This window comes from Vulpes vulpes, chromosome 2 (assembly GCF_048418805.1).
Source record: "Vulpes vulpes isolate BD-2025 chromosome 2, VulVul3, whole genome shotgun sequence".
Classification (NCBI taxonomy): domain Eukaryota; kingdom Metazoa; phylum Chordata; class Mammalia; order Carnivora; family Canidae; genus Vulpes; species Vulpes vulpes.
In genome coordinates, this window is record NC_132781.1 from 107,253,778 (window position 1) to 107,273,510 (window position 19,733).

At 42.7% G+C, this 19,733-nt stretch overlaps 1 protein-coding gene across 10 annotated transcripts in view; it reads left to right on the forward strand.

Annotated features, from left to right (window-relative positions):
* Positions 1 to 19,733, forward strand: part of FRMD4A (FERM domain containing 4A) — a 614,318-nt gene that overhangs the window by 275,814 nt on the left and 318,771 nt on the right. For 2 of the 10 annotated variants that reach the window (XM_072749474.1, XM_072749472.1), the window contains exon 1: positions 18,264 to 18,760. The exons of the other annotated variants lie outside the window; for them this stretch is intronic. In XM_072749474.1, the coding sequence (XP_072605575.1) occupies positions 18,668 to 18,760 (93 nt within the window). In that variant the 5' untranslated portion in view covers positions 18,264 to 18,667. Of the gene's footprint in view, positions 1 to 18,263; positions 18,761 to 19,733 lie in introns of those variants that run through there. 10 annotated transcript variants of the gene reach the window in all.

Consider the following 19,733-nt stretch of genomic DNA (forward strand, 5'->3'; position numbering starts at 1 on the left):
CTGCTCCACATCCTTGCCATCATTTGGTGTTTTCAGTGTTTTGGATTTGGGCTATTCTAACAAGTGTGTAGTGATACCATATTATTGTCTTAAATTGTAATTCCTTAACGATTTATGATGTTCAACAACTCTACATGTTTACTTTCCATCTATATATGTTTTTTAAAAGATTTTATTTATTTACTCATGGGAGACACAGAGAGACAGAGAGAAGCAGAGACACAGGCAGAAGGAGAAGCAGGCTCCATGCAAGGAGCCTGACGTGGGACTCGATCCCAGGACTCCAGGATCACACCCTGGGCTGAAGGCAGCAGTGCTAAACTGCTGAGCCACCCAGGCTGCTCTCCATCTATATATCTTCTTTGGTGAGGTGTCTGTTAAGGTCATTTGTTCACTTCTTCATCTGGTTGTTTATTTACTTCTTGTTGGGTTTTGAGTTCTTTGTATATCTGGGATATCAGCCATTTGTCAGGTATATCTTTTACAAATATTTTCTCCCAGTCTATGGCTCTTCTCATTCGCTTGCCAGTTTTTTCCAAAGCAGTTTTTCATTTCAGTGAAGCCCACCTTATCAATCATTTCTTTCATGGATCTTGCCTTGGTGTTATATCTTAAAAGATATCACCATATCCAAGCTATCCAAGATAGCTATACTATCTTCTAGGAGTTTTATAGTTTTGTAGTTTACACTTAAGTCTGCAACCCATTTTGTGTTAATATTTGTAAAGGGTATAAAGTCCGTGTCTAGATTCTTTTTTTTTTTTTGCATGTGAATGTTCAGTTGTTCCAGCACCATTTGTTGAAAAGATTGTCTTTGCTCCATTGTACTACCTTTGATCCTTTGCCAAAGATCAGATGACTATATTTATGTAGGTCTATTTCTGGGCTCTCTATTCTGTTTCAGTGATCTATTTATCTACTCTCACACCAATACCATACTCTCTTACTTAAAGTAGCTTTAGTAAGTCTTGAAGTTGGATGGTGTCAGCTCTCCGACTTTTTTCCCATCAATATTGAATCAATTAATCTGGATCTTTTGCCTCTCCATATAAATTTCAGAATCAGTTTGTTGATATCTGCAAAATAACTTGCTGGGATTTTGACTGAGATTGTGTTAATCTATAGATGAATTTGGGGAAACCTGTCATTTAGACAATATCAAGTCTTCCTATCCGTGGACGTGGAATATTTGTCTGATTATTTAGTTCTTCTTTGGTATCCTTCATCAAAGTTTTCTCATTTTCCTCATATAAATTTTGTACATATTTTATTAGAACTATACCTAAATGTTTCTCTTTGGAGAGTGCTAATGTAAATGGGAACGTATTTTTAATTTCAAGTTCCACTTGCTCATTGCTGGTATATAAGAAAGCAATTAACTTTTGTATATTAACCTTGTGTTCTGTAACCTTGCTATAATCACTTATTAGTTCCAGAAATATTTTTTCTTTCAGCTTTTCTTCATGAATAATCATATCATCCATATGATATGTATGACAGTTTTGTATGTTTTATGTTCTTTCCCAGTCTGCAATTTTATTTCTTTTTCTTGTCTTATTGCACTAGGTAGGACTTATGATATTGAAAAGCAGTGATGAGAAAGACATTGCCTTGTTCCTGATCTTAGTGGGAAAATTTCAAGTTTCCCACCATGAAGTACAGTGTTAGCTGAAGGCTTTTTGAGGGCATTGTTTCTCAGGTTGGGAAAGTTCCCCCTCTATTCCTAGTTCATTGAGAGATTTTGTCCTGAACAGAAGTTGGATTTTGTCAAATGTTTTCTCTGCATCTATTGATATGATTATGTAATTTTTCTTCTTTAGCATTTTATACATTGCATTTTTGTTACATTAGTTAATTTTTAATGTTGAAGCACCCTTGTATACCTGGGATAAATCCCAGTTGATCATGGTGTATATAATACTTTTTATACATTGTTGCACTCAATTTGCTAATATTTTGTTGAGAATTCTTGAATCTGTGTTCATGACATATGTCAATCTGTAGTTTTCTAGTAAGGTGTTTGTCTGGTTTTGATACTAGAGTAATGCTGGCCTCATAAAACTAATTAAGAAGTATTTGCTTCTATCTTCTGGAAAATATTGTAGAAGATTTATATAATTTCTTCCATAAATTTTTTAAACTTTATTTATTTATTGATGAGAGACACAGAGAGAGAAGCAGAGACATAGGCAGAGGGAGGAGCAGGCCCCCTGCAGGGAGCCCAATGTGGGACTCCATCCCAGGACCCCAGGATCATGCCCTGAGCCAAAGGCAGATGGTCAACCACTGAGCCACCCAGGATCCCCTTCCATAAATGTTTGATAGAATTTATTAGTGTACCTATCTGGGCTTAGTGCTTTCTGTTTTGCAAGGTTATCAGTTATTGATTCTGTTTCTTCTTGTGTGAGTTTTGGAAGATTTTCAAAGAATGGATCCATTTCATCTAGGTTATCATATCTGTGGGCACAGAGTTGTCCATAGTGTTCCTTTATTATCCTTTTAATGTTCAATGGATGTCTCCTCTTTCACTTCTGATGTTAGTAATTTGTGTCTTCTCTTTTTTAATTTATCGTGGCTAAATGCTTATTGCTTTTATTGATCTTTTCAAAGAACCAGCTTTTGGTTTGATTGATTTTCTCTATTGATTTCCTGTTTTTAATTTTATTGATTTTTGCTCTAATTTTTATCTTTTTTTTCTATTTCCTTTAGATTTAATTTGCTCTTCTCTTTTCTACTTTCCTTAATGGGAAGCTATTATATTACTGATTTTTAGATCTTTCTTGCTTTCTTTTCTAATTTATGCATTCAATGCTATAAATTTCCCACAAAGCACTTTTTTCACTGTGCTCCATAAATCTTGATAAGTTGTATTTTCAGTTTCATTTAGTTCAAAAATTTTTAATTTCTCTTTAGATTTTTTCTTTTTTTTTAAGTTTTTTTTTTTTTTAAGATTTTATTTATTTACCCATGAGAGATACAGAGAGAGAGAGAGAGAGAGGCAGAGATACAGGCAGAGGGAGAAGCAGGCTCCATGCAGGGAGCCCGACATGGGACTCAATCCTCGGTCTTCAGGATCAGGCCCTGGGCCGAAGGCAGGCACTAAACCGCTGAGCCACCCAGGGATCCCCTCTCTTTAGATTTTTTTTTCTTTGATCTGTGTGTTATATAGAACTATAATGTTTAATATCCAAATATTATGTATCTTTTTTGTTTTTTTAAGACTTTATTTATTTATTTATTTATTTATTTATTTATTTATTTATTCATGAGACACACACAGAGAGAGAGAGAGAGAGAGAGAGAGAGAGAGAGGGGCAGAGACACAGGCAGAGGGAGAAGCAAGCTCCATGCAGGGAGCCCGACATGGGACTCAATCCTCCGTCTTCAAGATCAGGCCCTGGGCTGAAGGCGGCGCTAAACCTAAGCCACCCGGGCTGCCCTCTTTTTTGTTATTGATTTCTAGTTTAATTCCATTGTGGTCTGAGAGAAGACATTGTATGATTTTTTAATCTTTTACATTTGTTAAAGTGTGTTTTATGTCCAAGAAAATGGCTTATCTTGGTGAATGGTCCATATGAACTTCAGAGGAATGTGTATTCTGCTGTTGTTGGGAGAAATAGTCTATAGACATATATCTTATCCAGTTGATTGATGGTGTTTTGGAGTTCAACTATATCCTTACTGAATTTATACATGCTAGATCTATCCATTTCTGATAATGGGGTATTGACATGTCCACCTATAATAGTGGATTTATCTTTTTCTTCTTGCAGTTCAATCAGTTTTTGCTTCACATATTTTGACACTCTGTTATTAGGGGCATATATGTTAAGAATTGTTATGTCTTCTTGGAGAATTGACCCATTTATCATTATTTAATGCCTGTTTTATTCCTGGTACTTTTACTTGAAGTCTTCTGAGTCTGAAATTAATATAGCTACTCCCACTTTCTTTTGACTAGTGTTGTTACCACAGTATATCTTTCTCCATCTCTTTGCTTTCTATCTATATGTGTCTGTGGATTTCTTATAGAAAACCTATAGTTGGGTCCTGTGTTTTCATCCACTCTGACAATCTCTGTCTTTTAATAGTTTATTTAGATCATTGACATTTAAAGTGACCGTTGATATTGTTACATTAACATTTACTATAGTTGTTACTATGTCCTATTTGCTATCTTTGTTCTCTGTTCTTATTTTGTCTTTTACACTTTTCTGTCTTTTGTGATTTTCATTGAGTACTTTTATATAATTCCATTATCTCTTTCTTAGTATATTAATTATACATTTTTTTTTACTTATTTAGTGGTTTCCCTAGAGTTTGTAATATACATTCACAACTAATCCAAGTCCACTTTCAAATAACACTATACCACCTCATATAGGAAGTGCAAGTACCTTATCTCACAAAATATTCCTAATTCTTCCTCCCCTCTGTTCCCTGTATCATTGTTGTCATTTTTTACACTTATACTTAATATATACTTACATATACATGTATGTATATGTACATGAACATACATAATCAAATACATTGTTACTATTACTAATTTGAACAAACTATTAACTGTTACATCACTTAAGAATGAGTAAAATTGGGTGGCCCGGTGGCTTAGCGGTTTAGTGCTGCCTTCAGCCTAGGGCGTGACCCTAGAGACCCAGGATCGAGTCCCACATCGGGCTCCCTTTGAGGAGCCTGCTTCTCCCTCTGCCCATGTCTCTGTCTCTCTTTCTCTCTGTGTCTCATGAATAAATAAATAAAATCTTAAAAAAAAAGGAATGAGTAAAATTTTATTTTATTATCATTTATTCATTCTCTGATGTTCTTCCTTTCTTTACATAGATCCAAATTTCCAGTCTATATAATTTTCCTTTTCTCTGAAGAACTTGTTTTAACATTTCTCACATGGCAGGTCTCCTGGCAACAAATTTCCTTAATTTTCTTTTGTCTGATAAAATCTTTATTTTTCCTTCAACTTTAAAGGATAATTTCCCAGCATACAGAATCCCAGGTTGGTGTACTTTTAAAAAAATATTTCACTGTACCTTCTACTTGCTTCTGAGGGAAAACTGAATATAATTCTTACCTTTGCTTTATAATAGGTAAGGTGTTTTTTTTTCCCCTGGTTTCTTTCAAAACTTTTTCTTTATTTTCCATCTTTTGAAGTTTGGCCATGATATGCCTAGAAGCATCATGGAGGGTTTTTATGTTTTGGATTTTTGTGGATTGTTTTTGTTTTTGTTTTGGGAGGGGCATTTATCTGGTTTGGTGTTCTTTGAGCTTTCTGGATCTGTGGTTTTGTGCTTGACAGTAAACTTGGGGAAATTTTTAGTCACTTTTTCTTCAAATATTGCTCCTGTTCCTTTCTTCTCCTTCTACTCCCATTATGCATATTTATACATTTTATAGTTGTCTTGCAGTACTTGGGTATTCTATTTTGTTTTTTTCAGTCTTTTTTTCCTTTTCCTTTTCAATTTTAGGAGTTTCTATTGGCATGTCATCAAGCTCAGAAATTCTTTCTTCATCTGTGTCCAGTCTACTAATAAACATGTCAAGGCACTCTTCTTTTACAATTCTTGATCTCTAGAGTTTCTTTTTGATCCTTAGAATTTCCATCTCTCTGTTTACCTTATTCATCTATCTGTTCTTCCATATTGCCAACGTTTTCCATTAAATCTCTTAGGATATAACTCTTAGTTAAGTTTTTAGTTCCTGGTCTAATAATTCCAACAATCCTGCCATGTCTTACTCATTCTGATGCTTGTTCAGTTTCTTCAAACTGTGTTTTTTGCCTCTTATTATGCCTTGTAATTTCAAAGTGGACATGATGTACTGTATGAAAGGAACTATGGGAAATAGGCCTTTAGGAATGTGGTAGTAAGGTATGGGAGGAGGAAAGGCATTGTATAGTCCTATGCTAGTTCTTGAGCTTTTGGTGAATCTGTGCCCTTAGGATATGAACTACACCAGAGTTTCTTAGGGTGCTTTTCTCCCTTAGGTGAGACAGGATAGGTGGAGGGGATGGAATTGGCATTTCCCTTCCCCCACAAGGAAAGGTAGAGCCAGCTGAGGTTGAGTGTTTCCCTCCCCCAGGGACACTCCCCGGAAAGGCTTCCCTTCCCCATTGTTTAGGCTTTCATAAAATAGTTTCTTCTGAGGGCAGGCTTTGTTGAGGACAGAATGCTCTGATGTGTTTCCATGTGCACATCCCTAAAGAATATTGAAAATGGGCTTTAAAGTCACATGGGCTTGGTTCTCCATCCCAGTTCAGCACAACGTCCTACTCGCATGACTGTCAGCAAGCATTTAATCTCTCTGAGCTTTGATTTCCTTATCAATAAAGTGTAGCTAATGCTACCCAGCTTACAGGATCATAGTGAAGATCTAAAAGAGGTAATTTAGAGCAACTGCCCAGGGCCATGCCTGTTGCAAAGGAGGTAGTCATGAGTTAGTCCTCATTTTCCCCTTGCCTTCCCCTAGAAAAGGCATCTGTTTCAACCCCTGAACTGCAATAAGTCACTTTCTGTTTCTCTACCCCTAAGCATTCTCTCTCTACTCCTACTCAACCTTCTCCTTGGAATTAGCAGAGGTTTTGGTTCTGCCAAAGCACAGCATTCACTTCATCAATCTGGGGCCATTCTTCCTGCCTGCTCCCAAAATGTAGGAGCTACCTGGTCCTGAGCTCTGCAGCCTACACAGGCATGGAGCCCTGGGGACACACCTGTACTTGGCTTCTTCTGCTCTCTAGCTGGGTTTCCCTGGCGGGGCTTCTGAGCAAAGTGACTTTGGACTCCCTTGCCAGAGCCACCTCCCAGGAAAGAGCCAAGGAAAATGTCCAACATCCCACAGGGCTAGGGGACTTGACATCTATAGGTCAATGACTCCTCTCAGCCTTACTAGAGAATATAGGCTTTCTTGTATAAGTCTAATTGTCTAGAAAAAATATTTGCATCACAGTCCCATTAGCCTTAGGTTTCCTCTGTTGCTCATAGCATGCTCATTAGGATGTCAACCCACTATCTCAAGAACAGCTGTTTCCAGATTGACACTTCCTTTCCAGGATTACCAAGGGCCACTGGGGGATTTTGCGGGAATGCAAGGCTTCTGCAAGATGCGATAAAAGGAACATATCAGACCTGGTGTTTCATAATTAGTTGTCACCACTCTGGGGCTGCTGTAGCCACTGCAATGCCACTGGGTTCATGAGAGCAAATAACACACATATGTGTGTACATGAGTGTATTCATGCAAGCACACACACTATATCACACCAAAGTGAAGAGCACAGAAGATCCAGCCGAAAGTACATGAATGGCTCTTCAGAACTATCCAGAATTGTTGGCAATGTCCTTGCTGATGTATTTGTCCTGCTTCCTTTTGTCCTCCTCTTGTTTCATAGGATTTAAAGTTCTTCCTTTCCAGGTATAGCTTAGAGGCTTCTCAATAGCAGATCCATAGACTAAGAGCCCTGAAACATACACTGAAGGAAAGGAAAACGGAGAAAATCAAGCAGGGCTCCTGAAACATTACCTGTCAGATTGAATGACCCCATATCTAGACTCAAATCTGCCCATTCAGAATGAGGCCCAGGGGCTCCAGCTCTCCCTCCTGCGGTCTGGCTTCTGTTGTCAGCCCGCTGTGCACCTTTCTCAAGGCCACCAGTGACCCTTGAACGCCACACACTGCTCCCAGCCCTTATCTGCTGGCTCTGTTGCTCCTCTGTTTACAGTTCTCATTTTTAGCAAAATAGTACATGTCCAAGGCAATGTTCATAACACTGGAAAGCTGAAGAGTGCTACAAGGCTTCTAAAGAAAAATGCCAGGCTTCCAACCCTTTCTCCTGAGCTGCGTCCTCTCCCCAGGGACCTCCCTTAAAAGCTGAGGCTCTGACTTACTTAAAGCCTTACTCCACATCGCTATAAGGGCTCACTTATCTCTCTCCCTCTATCTTTACCAGTATATCTATATCACAGTTTAAATCAAAATTCAGTTTTATTATGACTAGCAATATACTGTTTATAGTGAAGAAATGGTGTATATTATGATTGCATATCCTGGATTTTACAACCTTATGTTTTTCCAGGTGGTAGTAATTGCCTGGTTTCATTGTGGGCTTGATATTCTGTGTACCTATCAATCATTTTTTTCTAAGAACTTTAGTAGAGCTTTGTATCTCCTCTCAATTTGGCACACTCATTAGATACTCAATCCATGCATTTTTTCCCCCCAGTTATTGAGACTCCCTCCTTCCTGGCTCCCTCCCGGCTCCTACATCCCCTGGGCCAGCTCCTCTCCAAGTCCCTTGCAAGACTGTGTCCTTGGGGCTCCTCTCTTCTTAATTCTGAGAACTCTCTTTTCAGCTCTCTTAGGATTCATTCTCTTTTTCTTAGAATTCAAATCCCCCAGCCCCCCCCCCCCCCTTTGTAGGTTTAACTTTCTTTTACTGGAGACTCTTCCAGTAAACTCCGGAGAAGAATTGCATGAGAAATAAATTTTTGCTTTCTTGAATGTCTGCCTTCACACTTAACTAGTAACTTGACTAGTGGTTACTTGTCTGTGGTTGAAATCCAAAGCTGCATTTCCAGACTTGACTCCCCTCTTAAGTTCCGGGTCAAAATGTTTGGGCCCTGGTATCTCTGTATGTCCAGAGGTACTCATTATCCTCTCCCCGAACCTGCCCTTCCTCCTGGGTACTTGGCTAATAGGACCATCCTTCTCTACTCATGATAGAGGATCACTGTACACCTCCCTCTACCATTTACTGTTCCCCAACATCTTATATCCAGCCTTTCACCACTGCCCCAGCTCTGGGCATAATCACCTCTCATTTGGACGATTGCAGTAACCTTGCAGCTGCTCTTCTGGCTTCTGATACACCTGGGTTCTCCATTCTAACACTCAGCCTTTATTACTCAAGCTCAAAAAATTCAGGTTAGATGCTATCACTTCCTTGCAAAAAGTGACTTGTAATGATTCCCTGTTGCTCACAGGATAAGGCCTAAAATATATTTTTCTGTAGTATACATGTCAGAATCTGGCTCTAATGGCATTTCTTACTGCCTTTATTCCTACACATGTGATTCCACTGTCTCACTTAATTTTCTCAACAAGTCTATTATCTGCATTCATACTTAAAGTTTACAATTCAAACGGAGTGGCGATGCCTGGGTGGCTCAGTGGTTGATTCAGCTCAAGACGTGGTCTGGGAGTCCCAGGATGGAGTTCCACATTGGACTCCCCTCAAGGAGCCTGCTTCTCCCACTGCCTATCTCTCTGCCTCTCTCTCTCTCATGAATAAATAAATAAAATCTTAAAAAAAAAAATTCAAATGGAGTGGAGTACCCCATGCAGACAGTAACAGTCCCCTAAGCATCCTCATTTACATCTCAGTATGTGTCCATTGTACATATTTTGCCCATTCTGGCTTGATCTTCTACTAGATGATCCTTTCTCTCTCTCTCTCTCTCTCTCTCTCTCTCTCTCTCTCTCTCTCTCATATATATATATATATTTGTTGAAGTTCAATTTGCCAACATATACTATAACACCCAGTGCTCATCCTGTCATGTGCCCCCTCAATGCCTGTCACCCAATCACCCCATCCTCCCGCCCACCCCCCCCTTCCACTACCCCTTGTTTGTTTCCCAAAATTAGGAGTCTCTCATGTTTTGTCACCCTCTCTAATTTTTCCCACTCATTTTCTCTCCTTTCCCCTTTAATCTCTTTCACTATTTCTTATATTCCCCATATGAGTGAAACAATATAATGATTGTCCTTCTCTGATTGACTTACTTCACTTAGCATAATACCCTCCAGTTCCATCCATGTAGAAGTAAATGTTGGGTGTTCGTCATTTCTAATGGCTGAGTAATATTCCATTGTATACATAGACCACATCTTCTTTATCCATTTGTCTTTCAATGGACATCGAAGCTCCTTCCATAGTTTAGCTATTGTGGACATTGCTGCTATAAACATTGAGGAGCAGGTGTCCAGGCTTTTCACTGCATCTGTGTCTTTGGGGTAAATCTCCAGCAGTGCAATTGCTGGGTCATAGAGTAGCTCTATTTTTAACTCTTTGAGGAACTGCAGTTTTCCAGAGTGGCTGCACCAGTTCATTTTCTCACCAACAGTGCAAGAGGGTTCCCTTTTCTCCACATCCTCTCCAACATTTGTTATTTCCTGTCTTGTTAATTTTCACCATTCTCACTGGTGGGAGGTGGTGTCTCATTGGGTCACCCATGGATTACAATTTGATGGGTGACCCTTTCTCATTTTGACTTATGGGATGTTGGGAGTCCTCTAAGGCACACTCAAGATAAACCGTATTCCCATGATGTGAGATTTTTCAGTACTTATCTTTTTAACAGATCAAGTGCTTTCCTTCCTCACCTCGGGAAAATACAGGCCACATGACTTATCCCAGAGACCCCTGGGCTAATGGGCACTTACCCCTGGGAGTGACATGATCCTGGGCACAGGACAGAAAGCAATCTGATGGCCCCAAAGAAAGCCACCCTCCTTTGCAGCACCGGAGGGATTACTTAAACCAAGACAATCATTCTCCTATTGAAGGAAATTACATTAAACCTCTCCCCCTGGAAAAAGGAAGCATGGAAATTAGAAGCAGATTTAAAAGTTGATCATTTGCCACCCAATGCTTATCTAAGACACCTGAAATTTGAGAGCTGAGCCTAGTAAAAATCAAAAGTCAACATCCATTGACTCTGTTTGGAGGTGTACTATATATATATTCAGCTAATCCTAGGTCGTCAATACCATAGATAAGAACCTTATTTATTTTGCCATTCTGGGTGCAATTACACAGTTTACCCTGCGCAAACTGCACTTCATAAAAATGGCAAATCAATGCTAGTTATCAAAATCCATCCACATGGATGGATAGCCCATGAAAGAGAGCTTTGCAAAATGGTCTCGAAAGCCAATCTACACAGCTGGCCCCACACAGGTCAGCTTATTACCTGATTAATCACACAGGCATCCTGGCAATCTTATCGATTCCTCAAGACCTGGACATGACATCACTTCTAATAGCACGTGCAATAAGCCATTACCACCATGCAGAATAGCCATTATCCTACGCTGCAGCCATTGATTGGCTGACTTAGCCTGACGCTGGGCAGGGCAAGTGGAGCTCTGATGGGGGCAAATAACATCCAGGGCAGATGTGAAGGACCCTCATATGGAGGAATAAAATCTGTCTCCTGCTTGCAAACAGGATCTCTACCCATTCCCTCCTTCTCTGGGTAAAGAGTTGAATAATCCTGCCAGCATGCTGATAAGCTGGATTTTGATGTCCGTGAAGTAAGGAATCCTAAGACAATATAGACCAATCCTCCACACGGGCCATTAATATTTTATACCTGACATTCTCTACAGCTTTATCATTGCCATAAAGATTGAATGAGGTTCTGGGGTGCCCGATTAACACATGAGGTTTCCGTGCCCCAAATGTTGTATTTTTTTCCTTACCCTGGAAGAATGTAAGGTCTGGTTTCCTTGGTAATGGGATGTGTATTGTTGAGTTGATGGGGATGGGGGTCTTATTCTGGGCTAATTCTCTACTCCTGGTTACTCCAATGACACTACTGAACAGAGTGATTTCAAAGGTCCAAGAAGAAGCCTCTTTACCACCCGGTGGGTGTGGCTAAGTTGGATGACCTTTAAGGAATGCAGATGGCTGTTATGGGAGAATATGTATGAAGAGGCAGAGAGATGGTGAAATCCAGGAAGGCTCTTGTGCTGAGGCAACAATAGGAAAAGAGTGTGCAGAAATGAGTGTGTGTGTATGTGTGTGTGTACCATTTACAAAGAACTTTGACAAATTTCATTTCATCCTGTTGGGTAGTTGTTCAGGAACCTTCCAGGTATAAATCAGGTATAAGGTTCTTGTGCTTTACTACAGATACCTTATCCCACGATGAAATAAGTTGGAGGAACAAAAACAAACCCTCCCAAAAAACAGAAATTCCCTTATATCCTCAATTCGTGGCCCAACACCAGATAGATAGTAGCCATCTAGCAGAGTCCAGCAGTTAATGGACACCAAAGTCTCTCACAGTGTGACCCTGGGCAGATTACATCATTTCTCCGTGCCTTGGTGTCTCCATCTTCCTCGAGGGAAAAGGGATATGCCTATTTGATAAGGTGTTATGAGAATTAAAGAACTAATATATTAAAAAGTCTTTTTAGAATAGTGTCTGCCACACACTGCACCATGTCAGGGGGTTACCATTATTCTATTAGACACTGAATTAAGTAACTATTGAATGGATCGTGCAGTGTAATAAAAGGATTTTTTTAAAAGGATATTTTAAAAATCAGTTTAGACAAAGGCAAGGCCCATAGAATAGAGCTTGGTATGGCATCCAAGTAGAGCACAGACAATGTAATATCCGGGAGTAGTAGACTCATCTCAGTCCACCAGACCTCTACCAGCAACAATAATTAGGAGTCAAGTTGAAGAATTCAGTTCCAACATCTTTTATTTTCTTTGCCTGGCTTGTCATGGAGGAGAACTATTAAATAAAGCCCAGAATGTCACCCAAGTAGACAAGAGAAGCTTGAGAGAGGAAGGAAGAAAAGAAGGGAGAAAGGAAGGAAAGAAGGACTGAAGGAAGGAAAGGAGGAAAGAAGGGGGGAGGGAAGGAGGGAAAGGAAGGAAAATTTTATCTGCCTATGCATCCTAGCTACAGTCATACCTACAGTTTCTTCCAAATGCCATAAAAGGAGGGAAAGCCCATCCAAAGATGGACAATGCCAACAACGCACTCAGTTAGTGCAAACTTCTGTGAAAACCAAGAGAACCCTCAACTATCCTGCCTGGGGGAAATGCAAATAATCTTGCAGACCTTGGGCACGTGAGGTCTGATGATAACTGTGTTGCTTGGTATCTTGCTCCTGCCCTTGGGGGTATTGGGTTTCATGTTCGGCCTAAGTTCCAGCTACTTTTCAAATATAAAATTATGGATGCAGGCAGCATTTCTGTTTGCATAACCTCAGTCAGAGCTTACTTAGATAAAACAGGACAGGAATGACCCAGGTTAGCTGAGTTAGGAGCTAATGGGAACGGCGATGGGGCCTTTAAAGAAATCCAGGGCTTCTCTTCCCAACTTCCCTCACCCCTACTCCAGGAATGTTCCAGATTGCTGAGGAGTTCTTCGTGTGTGTCTCTGGTTCAATCTCATCCCATTTATCTTCCCATCTCCCATTTACAGGACAACAGTTAAACACCACAAACTTCATTCAAAGCCTGTCTTCCATCCCTCAGCTCAGGGGTACGTGGGGAAGGCAGGCGTGCGTCAGGGGTTCCTTCTCCAACGTCCTTCTTCACGGGCCCTGCTCACCAGGCTGCCTGCAGCACATCTGGTTTCTCCATGGGACTGATGGCATCTAAACCCAGCTCTGGTTCAAGTGGAGCTGAGTGCCTCATGGGTTCTTTGAAGACCCTGCTCCCTTCCCACTGCAGTCCCCTGGCACAAGCGAGGTCTTTCTTCCACTCAGTCATTTAAGAACCCCTGTTGCTCTGGGCCCCTAGCCTGGGCCCCTTTCTCCTTGGGTTCCCTAGCCCTTTGTACAACACCCTGAGCACCTAAGACAGGCCAAGACCACCTCTCTAAGGCACCCACATCTGACCCAAGATGATGGGATTGAAGTTACTTCCCATACACCACTCTTCCCTTCCCTTGGCTGCCATCCACACTTCCACCAGCCTATTTCCCCTAAAAAGCTCACTGAACGCCTCCCAACAGGCTCCTCAGAGCTCCTCACTGGGCCTGAGGTGTCGAGGGGGCTTGGAGGAGCAGCAGGCTCCCACCGTCCTTGTTCTTCTGACTCCTTTGCTGATGGTCTGCAAGGCCAGGTCACCACGGGGCCTCAAATCTGGTCTCAGACTTTCCTTTGCACACTTCATGCAGATGTGGAAAAAGAGGGAATGATTGGTGCCTGTGGTCTTCAGACCTCCAATGAAACCAAGAGTCCTCTTTTAACATGATGCTAAATTTTCAACAAATAATGGCTTGAGATGGATGTTAGAAGAGGCATTTATACTGTCAGCTTTGTGTCTGTGTCCTTAACATAAGCCATATTTCACCTTTTACCAAAGAAAGAACAAGAAAAGACAAGGGTAACATCTCTCAAAATGATTCTGTCCTTATTTTCCAGAAGGGTGCTTCAACTCACCCACCCAACACTGCTTGGCTCCCTGCCCTTTGCCCTTGATCCCTGGCTCACAGTGGTCCCAGGCCGCCCTTTGGCCAGGAGCTTCATTATGGCACCCCTCTATATGTGTGACCTGTTACCCCCAAAACCTGGCCCACACCTCTCTGTCCTTTTGTCCCTTCTCTCTGGCAAATGAACAAAATAAAGCCATCCAGATCAGTTTACCTAATACCAGTGATTACAGGTCTGAGGTGAGATAGGCATACACGAGGAACTTCGGGGGGCTGAAGGGATGAGCCTCACCAGTGGTCATTTGGAGCACTGGGCTGCAGTTGGGGCAAACACTTGAGGCTGGTAGGCCAGGCACAGTGTGGACAAGAGGTTGCAGTGACCAGTCCCCGTTTCTGTGTCAGTTCTCAGGATCCTATCAGGAATGCCCACCCCACACTCTCCCCCTGGCTTCTGAGCATGTGTCAGCATGGTCCCTGGCCTCATCCACAGCCGCGGCCCCCTTGCACACACACTCAGCGGGCAGCCTCTCCCCTGTCCTGCGGCTGCCTCCCACTAGCTCTGCTGTTGTCAAATGCTTTCTCTCTGCCGGGTCCTTACCCCTGCCACCCCCTCTTCCACCTCCTGCTATTCGTGACCACGAACACCCATTTGATTTGATACATCTGGTGTATCAAGACCATTGATTTTCCTGAAATATGGTTCAATAGATGCCTATGCATGTTCACTCCGGAGTTTGAATGTACATGTTCACTGAGATGGGAAGGAGGTGTTCAAAATCAACAAACCAAAAGGCTCCACCAGCCTTGAATGCTCTGCTTTAAGCGCCATCAAAAGCAGCCGCTTCCAAGGCTGGAGAGCAGAGGTGGGTCTTCTGCACCCCATCTCCCGGGGGCTCGCTCACACTGCATCCCCGCAGCAAGCACCCATCTGTTCCATGGGCCACTACACTGTGCCCTGGGTGCCTGGGGAACCTCAGTGCCCACCATCCTGGCAAAAACGAGCTTGCTCTAAGTAATACTCTGTTCCGAGGGTTTTCCCCTTAGGCTTTTCTGTTTTCTTTTAGCTACTCCTTATTCACCATCTCCCTGTCCTTTCTTCCCACGTCTCTGGTCACAGTGCTGATCCTGGCATTTACCCTCAGCATCCTTCCTTCTCTCTCACTCCCCCACCCCTACGGCTGTTTCCAGGGCTCCATGTCAGCTGGCTGGCATCAGTGCACAGAGGATGCCGAGACTGGAGGAGAGTTGCAAGGGGGGAGTGAGGCCCTCCCCACCACCCTGCACTCGGCCTTGGCCCATGGCTCTGGCTGTGATGGGGTCTCACCCAGTGGGTCCACAGGGTTCCAGCCTCTCCAAGGTGACCCTGGCCCTAGTCACTTAGTAATCTGGCTCCTCCCTTTACCCCTCAGGCCAAGGATTGTGCTGCCTGCCCAGCTCCTGTGGGCTTCTTTCTCTTCTGTCACTCATGCTTCTTAGCAGGGGACATTAGAGCAGCAGTTCAGAGACTCTAGAACTGCTCCTTCCGATGCCATTTCCTGTACTTAAATTCTCTCTCTTGCAAAGACAGGGACTTTTTCCCTTTCTCTGTTAGGTCTCATGGATAGATGTCCTTTCTGGATTTCTAACCTGCTGTAATCTGATATAGTCCTCTGTATCATGTGAGAGTATAATGGACCAGGTCAGGCCCTGAAATCAAACACCTTGACCTGGGTTTCATCTTAGATCTGACATGTCTAGCTGTGTTACCTTGGCCAAATTATTAAACCTTTCTGAGCCACCTGTAAAATATGGACCATGAAGCTCATTTCTGCCATTGAGATAGCCTTGGGTCACCTTCTAGCCCGCTGCCTGGCAACTGCTAGGTTCTCAGTGAACGTTAGTTTCTCTCACCTCTCCTAAACTGGTCACATCTGCAAAGGTATGAGTGCATATCCCTTCCTGGGAAACACATTTGTATTATAACAATGGCCTTCTGAAATTAAATGCTTTAGTCTCAATAACTAATTTTAAATGTGTAAATCTTAAACACCCACAGCAAAACAATCAAAAGGACAGTTTTGGACAAGCTGACCTTTGAGAGAGCCTTCAGATCTGTCTGAGGAGGCCGCCAGCTACTCTGTGGGGGCTGGGGAAGGCTCCAGAGCCAACCTCCTCCTCCCCATTAGCTGGGAGAAGGCACTGGTGCTGATATGAGAAATGATCCCACTCCTCACCCTCCCGGGGGGTTGAGTATATGGGGCTTAAATGTGTGCGAGTCTGACTCAGGGTTATTTTTGTTTCCATTAACATTCTCTTCTATATGTATTTTAACCTTAATCAAATGCATATGTTTTTGTTTTATTTGCACTTAGTTCATCAAAGTGTCCTCTATGATCTGAACTATGCCATGAGGCCTTAAGCTCTTCAGTGAAACACTCTTTAATACCCCTGGGAAACAGGAAGTTGCATTTAGTCTAATATAAATAAATTCAGTTCCCAGGGGCTTTGCCCTGGCCCAGGTCAGGAGAGAGACAGTGACTTCTCAGCTGATCTGGTCCAGCGCCCCCTCTCAAATTGCTCTGGAAGGAAGAAGCCCCAGGACTCTCGACAGATCAGTATTTTGAAAATGTGCCTGTCCTTTGTTCAAAACTGCTACGTGGTCAAGTGGGATTTTATCAAGGAAGTTCGACGCATTTGGCCAAATAGTTGGGGACCATTCCAGATTTGTTTCTACCCCAAAATAGCTTGAAACCAGGCAGTGCAGAAAGGAAGCAAGAAAGAGGGAAAAAAGGTATATAAACCTCAGCCACCTAGCCAGAGACGCTCCGCAAGTCAGGCTGAGCAACTTCCCGTCTCTCCTTGTTGCTGGCCTTCTCTCTCACCCTCTCACTGGCTCCCCCGATGCACATATGGAACCAATTACGAACAAAGCCCAATTGTTGTATATTTGGAATTTCCCACATCAACTTGATGCTTTCTTTAACTGCCTCTTAATGTGTGTCTGCACTGAGTGACCAGGCCCACGTTTCCATCCTTCCCACCCCGCCCCCACCAGCACCCCCCTTCCGAGAGGCTTTCCTGGTTCATTTTCCAGCAGAGCAAACCTCCACTTCTTCCCCTCGCACCCCATCCCACTTCCTATTGGAGTCTTTGAATAAACACAACTTTCTTTTCCACGGTTTGCAATAAACTGGTCTGCAGAGAGTAAATAAAAGCCGGATCCCAAAGCATAAAAGTGATATCAGGCTAACACCAAAGCACGATTACTACAAAGGAAATGGCATCCCCTTCCTAAAACCCAGAGCAGTGGATGTAGAAATACATTACAAACATGAAAAAGAAGAAAACTCCGATTCTAGAAGCCCCTTGTTTTTCCTTTATATAGTTTTCTCTGCTATAGAAATAAACAGATTAGAGGGGGAGGGGACATAGGGGAGGAATATATCAATTACAAGATATTATAGAAAAGTTAACATTTTAGACCACGTGTACCATCCCTCAGAAGATTGTCTGATGTGGAATCACATACTATTTATTAGAAAAGAATAGGCAAACGTGATGGATACATCTGAACTTAGTCCTCATCAGAGCCTTGCAAAATCAAGCAAAACTTCTTCATGTTTACCGGCACACGTAAAAATAAATGTTCTATAACACAAACATTGAAATGAAGAGATGCCAAATGCGAGTCTGTCCGGTATATTCGGTGCATCTGAACCATGTGACACCAACATTTTCTTCCCCTTCTCTCACGCTCTATCTTTGTGGACTACATTCACATATATAATTAGTTGCACTCCTACATTTATTTGCTATGCATTGGAAAGAGGGAGAGAAAAACCAGATATGTGCATCCGATGCTCAGGGTCACCCGTGTAATTTACGACCGTGAGCAGCGGTCCCTCCCAGTCCCCAGTGCGTGATGTCACTGGTCTGCAAATATTTTTCCCGTGTTCGGAAGAGGGAGAAATCAGAATGCAGGGTTTCACATTAATCTCCGCACCAGATGGTGATATTCCAAATAGTCTTTTTTAAAAGGTGAGCATGTGACCTACTGTACGGCCCAGGGGCTCGGGAGTCATGTGATGTGATGAATAATAGGACTGGTAGAGCTCTGAGTAGACAACTGACCTGGTTACTGTCTGTAGCCACGAGAAGCAAAGTTGACATTTCTGGATCACTCTCCCCAGAGGCGTCGCTTGCCAACTTCTGGGACATGCCGTCTCAGCCGAGGGACTGACAGGCAGGGACAGACCAGGGGCGGCTGAAGCCATCCCCCTGCCCCCGCCTCCCCCTACCCCCCAGGAACCACATCTTGATTCACATGGTCCAAAGAAAAAACTCGTTCAGTTATTTGATATTTGGGAAACCTCCAGGAGACCATAACTTAGTTTTGAGGAAGCCTTGTCTTGCACTTTGCTGGGAACACACGCACACGCGCGCGCACACACACACACACACACACACAGAGGAACGCACACACGCGGCTCTACACCATGGTGGTTCAGGCTGCAGTGGCTCCGAATAGATCTCAAAGACTTTTACTGAAAATTCCGTATGGATCTCTGAGAAGACGCAGCGTGGAGAGGGTAAGCGACGTGGCGGGCTGCTTGTTTGGCATGGAGCGATTGCTCCACAGGAAAGGAGATGTTTGTTTGCATTGTACGTAGCATCTCTTCGGGGAGCCCTGTTTTCCTGAAAAATGCGAATTCCTGGGACAGTAGAGTACTATGTCATGTGTATATTTTTTCCTTCTTAATGGGTAATGATGAGATGTTTGAAACAAATTTTTGCCAGCTGCGCATGTGGGGGTGCTGTGAGAGATGAGCTAGGAGGGGAGAGGTTGGGGTAGGGACTGCGCTTGGGAATCGGGATGGAAGATGTGAGTGCCTGGAGAGAAAAGCAGGGGCTGCAAACAGATGCATTCGTGCAGCACAGCTGCAAATTTCCTCTGTGGGGTGACTGTGTCTTCAAAGAAGGCGCTGACGATGTTAAGGAGCTTTGATGCCTGGTGGGTTTAAATGATGCCCCCAAGATCCCCCTGTTGTGTTGTTGCTGTTTCACATACCTTGTGGTCATTTTGGATTTTTTTTTTTACTACTACAGATTTTGGTTCAAAATTACTCTGTTAATTTTTGAAACATGCTTACTTTGCGGTAACCTTAGGCAGAGATGATCCTGTAAAATAACAAGGGTTTGTCTTTCCGTGGAGTGACTAACGCACTTTTGGGGATGCAGAGCTAGCTGCCCCCCTAGGATGTTGGGCTCATTCATGTAGGGACAAAATGCCTGCACCCCCACTGGGGTGGAAGGCTTTGCAGGTCTCAGAAACCCAGAAGCCCCTGTTTGAATCATGACAGTCCCCTCTGTGAGCTGCAGAATCTACTTAGACATCGTAGTTGAAGGTGTGCTCCAATAGCCATAAAGGCAAATAGCTTCACCAAAAGCTGTCTTGACAGATAAGCAACCTGCTGCATCTTCTTAAGGGGAATGGGGTTGAATTTGAATAACTTTTTCTGGTTGGTAAACTGACTACTCGGTGATTTTTAAATTTAAGGAAAG